This window comes from Canis aureus, chromosome 8 (genome assembly GCF_053574225.1).
Source record: "Canis aureus isolate CA01 chromosome 8, VMU_Caureus_v.1.0, whole genome shotgun sequence".
Lineage (NCBI taxonomy): Eukaryota > Metazoa > Chordata > Mammalia > Carnivora > Canidae > Canis > Canis aureus.
This window is the reverse complement of record NC_135618.1, coordinates 60,636,440-60,643,106: the sequence shown is the minus strand read 5'-3', so window position 1 is coordinate 60,643,106 and position 6,667 is coordinate 60,636,440. Positions and strand designations below refer to the sequence as shown.

Below are 6,667 nucleotides of genomic sequence, written 5' to 3'. Positions count from 1 at the left end.
GGCAAAGCGGACCCTCGGACCTGGCGCAGGCGCCTTGCAACTGCCAGGCGAGGGTCGCTCTAAGCCCACTGGGAGGCGCTGCAGGAGGACGCCCAGGTGGGTGGAGGCAAAGCAGGCAGGGGTCTCTGGAGCCTAATCCCGTCCTCTGGCTCCTGCCCTCCCCCCCGCAGGTCCAGGGGCTGGGTCCGAGACTGCACCCAGGGCATCGCGTCCACCCCTTCTATGATTCGCGTCACCCAGCACCCACATGTGTGGTACTTTGGCCCGACGGCCCAGGCAAGGGCAGCTTGGAGTAGCAGCGACGACAGCAGCAGCAGGGGCCTGTGGGATCGAAAGTGGGATGGGCTGTGGCAGCTGGAACCCGGCCACAGGCCAGGACTTGATTGGGGTCAGGCGCTGCTCCACTCCAACCAAGCTTCGGAGCCAGGAGCTAGCTTACCCCTTGAAACCAGGTGTCTGGCGACAGGTGCCACACCCAGCTCTGGAAGCTAGGCTTCTGGACTCGGAACTCTTAGAAATTTAGAGTTGGGGCCCAGAGCTCTTAGAAACCAAGGGTCAGGCTCCTCTGTCACCTCTACTGCTTCAGCCACCTAACTCCCTAGAAGCCAGGTGTGTTGATCCGGAGTCCCCAGTGCTTTAAGCTAAACTCTTATGTCAAAGGCTATGCCTTTTTCTGGGCTCTGCCCTGCAGCCTCTCCCCCTGCTTCTTCTCATAACTGGCTCCTCCTCATTTAACAGCCCACAGAAATGTCACCCTTTCTGAGACAGGACTTTCCCTGTTCACTGTATCTGGAGTAACAGCCTCCATTACTCAACGGTGCCTCGTGGCCTCAGGAAGGCCGATGGATGCCCACACACACCTCACCTATGTCCCAGCCTACCAGGCCCAGCTTCACTGCTTTGGGGTTAGGTACTCACAGTAATCCTTCCCCAAGGACAATACTGAGCCAGATGTGGGTGTTAGCCCCTCCCTGCCCACCTGTTCCTAAGGGAGAGTAGAAGGGCAGTGCTAGCCTGCTGTGGTCACAGCACCTGAACAGTCTGATTTGAGCTTCCTCGGATGGGCCTGGCCCCAAAGATGGCCACGGAAAGAGGAGGCCGCCTACGTAGAGGCCCTGGGCCAGCTCTTCCAGGAACATACATGCACGGGGCAGTCTCCAAGCTCATTTTTCTGTTTGTCTTTTTTTACTTTCTTACAAAACCATGTGTCCCAGCCAAACAGGACGCTGCAGGCCTTCCCCCAGGCATTGTGGCCTGAGTGGAGAAGCCCCCATGAATGAGTGGCTGCCAACCCCAGAAGAACTGTCTGCCCCTCTGCACAGGGCCAGTGTGAGGAAGGGGGTCCAGTTGGAGGCTCTGTCCTGCCCTCCCCCCTCAGCTGCTGGGAGAGAAGGCGGACCCGGGTCCCCGGTGTTCTTAGAGCCTGTAAGGGAAGGAGGGAGAAGAGGGTCTGAGGGGAGGAGGAAAGGCAGGGGCCCAGGACGAGGCAGGCCAGGGGGCAGGCCCACAATAGCTCACCAAGAATGTGCAATGCTCTCAAACCAATGTGGCGATACCAATGATGACTGCCAGAATGACGACAGTGACAGACACACAAATGGCGATCAAGACTTTCTTCTGTGGGAGAGTTCAGGGAAACAAACTCAGAAGGGGAGGGAAGGCAACCAGGGCCTCAGACTAGAGAGGAGGGAAGGGGTGTCAAGGCTCACCTTCCGAGCCTTCTTCTGGTTCTCCAGGGCAATCTTGACATGTTCCTGCCCGCGTTCCACATAGTCTGCTGAGCTCAGGATGTTCTTCTCAATCCGGTTGATCATCTCCCCCTGCTCAGAGGAGGGGACAGTTCAGGCAGGTAGGGATGACTGGGGGTGGAGAGCCCATCAGCTCCTCTGCTTGCTCACACTAGCTGCCTAAAGGACATTTTGTGGCAGGAAATACAGCACTAACAAAGGTGTGGGGGCAGGACCACATCTGACCAAAGTGCACACTCCTGAGGGTGGCTTCCAGGATCCCTTTTATTATGTAGTCCCTTCTGCCCTGCTCCCTTACCCCCTACAACTTTCATTTGCAGTGGTGGCTTGGAGCCAAGCGCCTTAAGAAGCTCATACCTTGTCACAGAGGGTGAACTTCTGTCTCTTTGTAAATCTGTCTGAATTTGCTCATTCTTCTAGGCTTGCCTCTCAACAGCTGTGAAGCCTTCCCCAACCCTGCCTCCTCATGGCACTGCCAGGCTTCAGGTCCTGGTACTCCTACTGAATGAAATGCCTTCCCCATGAATCCCAGCTGCACAAGGGCATTGGCTGCAGCACTAGAGGCCAGCAGCTTACCTCACCTCACACAACGGGGGCAGCAGAAGAACACCACCTCCCACCCCAACCTCATTCAGATCTGTGGAGGCATGCCCCCTAAGGAGCATCTTTGAGTAGAACTCTTAGAGGTATAAGGGTGGATTCTATTGGTGGAGGAGGAGCCAGAGTTGGGGCTACATCCTGGGTAGCTCAACTGGGAGACAGGGTAAGATGGTGAGTGTAGAGGAGTGGCCATCTGCGTAATGTGGAGGTGGAAGCAATTCCGGGGCTCAGCTACAGATGGGAGTGAGGGCCAGCCTGGGGGCATGGCCCAGCCTGGAGGGGGATGAAAGCCTCGGGGAGAGAGGCTAGAGAGTGGAGATGGACTGACAGACACAGTGGGGTTTCTGACTGAACACGGTCTCACATCAAGCCCAGCCAGCTGTCTTGCCCACCTGCATCTCCACTTCTGTAGCCAGGAAAGTGAAAATCTCATGAAGTTCACGGATGCTGCGTTCAAGCTGCTGTATCTCACTGTGCCGGGCTGAGATCTCATTTAGGGCCTGTCGAGTCACCTGCGTGTCCTTCAGGATCTGGGGAGCAGATAGGAATGGCCAGACAGGTCACAGGGAATCCAGCAGCAGATCAGAAGTTCCTGTTGAGCTTTCAGGCAGCCCTCAGGCTTAGAACTGGGGCCAGGACCTTGATGAGCGACCCTAGGCATGCTAAGTCATTCCCTTCCAGGCCTCTGTATTCCCTCAATCAAAGGGGACCAGGCCTCAGCGAAGATGAGAGTCCCAGAAGAGGGAGGCTAGCCATGACCACTCACATTGGATACAAACACCTCGCTTTGCCCACTGTCCAGCATCTGCTCCAGCTCCTCATCAGACACCATTCCAGCATTTGCTGTGAAGGAAAAGGTCAGGCTCAGAGCTGGGTCAGGTTACCTGACCCTGTAGGCCAGACACCACAACTCACTGATCTTCAGCTGCCTCCGAATCCGCTCCACATTCTTCTCCCGGTACTCAGACTGCATCAAGTTGCACTTGTTGATGAGCTCCACGAATTGCTGGGACAGGACCCCATGCTGATGATAGAAAATATAGGCTGGGCACCCCGGAAGGATTTGGCCTTAACATCCCCATAAGTATAGGGAACAAACAGCATAAGCTGTTCTAGGAGCCTGCTGCCTTGACCACCATTCTCTCAAGGTCAAAGCCAAAGCCTTTACTAGGGCTTATAAGGCCCTATTGGACCTTCCCTTCCCCATTTCCCCTCTGACTTTATGTCCTCCAGCTGTTGCCTCACTCGCACCCTCTGACCACAGTGGACTCCTTCCTCCCCCCACCAAAGCCACCCCTACTTCAGGCTTTGGCATTCACTGCTCTTTGGGCCTAGAATACTCATGCCTCACAGAGGACTTTATTTATTTATTTATTTATTTATTTATTCACAGAGGCCTTTAAATCTTTATTCCAATGTCACCTTCTGAATGAAGTTTTCTCTACCTTATTAAAACTGCAACCTGCCTTCTCCCGTCACTCTCAATCCTCTTCTCCTCAGTTTTTCCCTTAATACTTAACTACCATCTGGGCAGCCCGGGTGGCTCAGTGGTTTGGCGCCGCCTTTGGCCCAGGGTGTGATCCTGGGGACCTGGGATCGAGTCCCATGTTGGGCTCCCTGCATGGAGCCTGCTTCTCCCTCTGCCTGTGTTTCTGCCTTTCTCTCTCTGTCTCTTATGAATAAATAAATAAAAAAAAACCCTACGTTCTAAAATAGTGGGCATATTTATTATGGTGTGTGTCTCGCCCCACCAGAACATAAGTTCCATGAAGATTGGGCTCTTTGGTTCACTGCTGCATCCTAAACAGCTAGAAAAGGGCCTAGCACACAGTAGGCACTCAATAAATACCTTTGAATGCTTGCTGAACACCAGCCTTGCAGCTTAGACTAAAGGTATGCCTGGAGGTCAGCCCATTGCCCAGCTCTTACAGGTCCGGCTGGACCCTCAGCCTCTCACACCAATGACTACCACAGTTTCCCCCTGAAACATCCTCTTATCTTGTCCATTCTCTTGCTTCCTTCAATGTGCTCATTCCTTGGAGTTCCTTCCTTAGAGACATATTTGCTCTCCTGCCTTCACCACATCATTGTAAGATACCCAAACTGCCCTATCTTCAATCCAGGGTACTTTCTGGGCCCACCTACACCAACTCTGACCTCCAGGAACTCCAAATTACTCCTCCCTGGGCACCCAGACAAGGGCAGTTAGATCGCCTCAAATCTCCTCACTAAGATGTTGATTCAGTGACCTTCTCCCCTCCAGGGAAGTTCCTCTTCTTGATTTCTTGAATTCTGCCCATGGGGCAGAGGATGACCCTGTCATATGGGCAGGAAAGCTCCCTGTCATTTATGACCTTTCCCTCTTCTTCCCTGGGCGGGGTTATTAGCTACCACACCCTACCTGAGTAATGTCTTTGTCATCTAGTCAAGCTTGACTCACCATGTTGGTTTCTAGAAAGCATGCCTTCCACAACCAAGCCCAGATCACATCTGGGGATTCAGCAACTTCTCATGAATGGAGAAGGCGACAGGATGTTAGGTGGATTGGGAGTCAGGAGACTTTGGGTGAGATTTTTTTTCTCTCAGCCTCAGTTTCCCCACTTGAAAATCATTAGGTTGGACTTGATGATCTCTAAGGGCCCTTTCCCCTTACTTTTGCCACCTAATGGTCTATGAAACCCTGCAAAATGTCTTAGTTCTGGGAATAATAAACCCACCTGGGTTTTTCTCATCCTCGTGTTGACTGAGTTATAATTCTCATCAGCTTCTTCATTCTGGGGCTCTATGGCTGTGGGAAGACACAAGGGGATTGGTGGGGAAGGAGATTTGATCTGTGTGGCTTCAGAAAATCATGTGGGAACCAGGACACAGGGCCAGGGCCATACCCCATCCATACAATAGAGAGGTGCTTATCTCCACAGAATTATTTTGGGAATTATATTTTATCATAAATGACTAATTATGAGCCTCTGACGGTAGCTCAAGTGTATTTTTCTTTGCAATACTGAGCCACACAGTCCCCAGATATACCAGGAGCTGGGCAGGACCACAGGGAAGGGTCTGTCTGAGGTCCTAGGGGCTCACCCTTCAGCTGTGCTCGGATCTCCCTCCCCAGCTGTTTGATCTCCTCACGCAGGTTCTGCAGGTCCTGCTTCATACCTGAAGAAGAGAAAGCCATGAGTCCCAGACAGCGGCTCCTACCTCAAACCAACCTGCCTGGCCACCACCTGCACGGAACTACAATCCCCACAATCCCTCTGGCTGAGCATGCGTTTGCACTTGGGGTTTCACTCACTCTCCTCGGGAAGGGGCGTGGCCAGGATGGTGACCTGCTGCTTCTCCAACTCCCGGACTTTATTCTCCAGCTTGACAATAGTCTGTCGAATTGTCCGGACCTGGGGAAGGTGACCGAGAGGGCTGAGGGAGATGCGGGATACTCCGGACCGCGCTGCTCCTCGGATCATCCAGCCCCCTCATGAAGACAGGCGGAGACCCCAGCCTCTTACCTTTTGGAAGAACTCCTCGTCCGGGCTCCCCAGCCGTGCCGTGCCCGGGTGTACCACCAGCGCGACCCGCTCCTTGTCCTCATCGTCCGAACTGTCATCCCCCTGCCACGGCCGGGGTGGTCACTGGCATCACTTCCCTGCGGTTGCTCTCTCCCCGCAGGACTCACAGACTTCCGGGTCTTTCCTTCCTAGCCCTCAGCCACCCCTCCCTGTCCCGAAGACCGGGAGTCCTGTATGCCAGCCAGACCCCAGCCCGTCCGCCCACCCCCAGCCCTGCAGCCCCCTCTCACCTGTCTCAGTTCGTGGGTCCGGTCGCGCATGGCGGCCCGAGCTCCCTCTTCCCGGCGCCGGAGCCCCGAGGGCCTCGAGACTAAGTTTGGAACTCCCGTACCCCACTCACACTCTGACACTGACACTTCCCTCCGCCCTCACCCTGCGGACCCCCGGGCCCCCCCACGAGCCACCAGAGGCTCCGTCCCGGGCACCATCCACAGTCAGTGGGAAGCAGCCGACCCCGGGGACCCCCCAAGATTCCACAGGTTGGAATTCCCTTTTCTTCCCCCCCTCCCGTCCCCGTAGCCTCGGCCCCGCCCCTCTGGGATGATCGGGGCATGCGCACGGGGTCGCGTCTCTTCCTCGCCGGAGGGAGCCTGAGGTCGGAAGCTGCGGCGCCCCGAACGGAAGCAAAGCTGCCAGGACGTGAGAACCCGCCCCCTTCGCCGGAACTGTCGCATCTACCAACGGAAATCTAGTTGCCAGACCGGGTGGGAGTGCGTCATTGATACGTAATCTCAGAGGCCCTGCATCTCACAT

The 6,667-nt window shown here is 55.0% G+C and overlaps 1 protein-coding gene across 1 annotated transcript; it reads right to left on the bottom strand.

The window, feature by feature from the left end:
- Window positions 1-1,163: 1,163 nt before the first annotated feature.
- Window positions 1,164-6,458, bottom strand: STX4 (syntaxin 4). The gene is made up of 11 exons (XM_077907382.1): window positions 6,145-6,458; window positions 5,855-5,956; window positions 5,644-5,743; window positions 5,433-5,507; window positions 5,066-5,136; window positions 3,264-3,372; window positions 3,115-3,191; window positions 2,741-2,878; window positions 1,710-1,820; window positions 1,519-1,617; window positions 1,164-1,423 (listed from the first exon to the last, which is right to left on the bottom strand). The coding sequence occupies exons 1-10, from the start codon at window positions 6,172-6,174 to the stop codon at window positions 1,537-1,539; spliced, it is 894 nt and encodes a 297-aa protein (XP_077763508.1). The 5' UTR covers window positions 6,175-6,458; the 3' UTR covers window positions 1,164-1,423; window positions 1,519-1,536.
- Window positions 6,459-6,667: the final 209 nt, after the last annotated feature.

Coding starts and splice junctions, on each gene's coding strand:
- STX4 (XM_077907382.1), bottom strand. CDS start 6,174: ATGCGCGACCGGACCCACGAACTGAGACAG. Junction 3,192..3,263: donor TCGGAGGCAGCTGAAGATCA/GTGAGTTGTGGT, acceptor TTTCCTTCACAG/CAAATGCTGGAATGGTGTCT. Junction 1,618..1,709: donor ACCAGAAGAAGGCTCGGAAG/GTGAGCCTTGAC, acceptor ACTCTCCCACAG/AAGAAAGTCTTGATCGCCAT.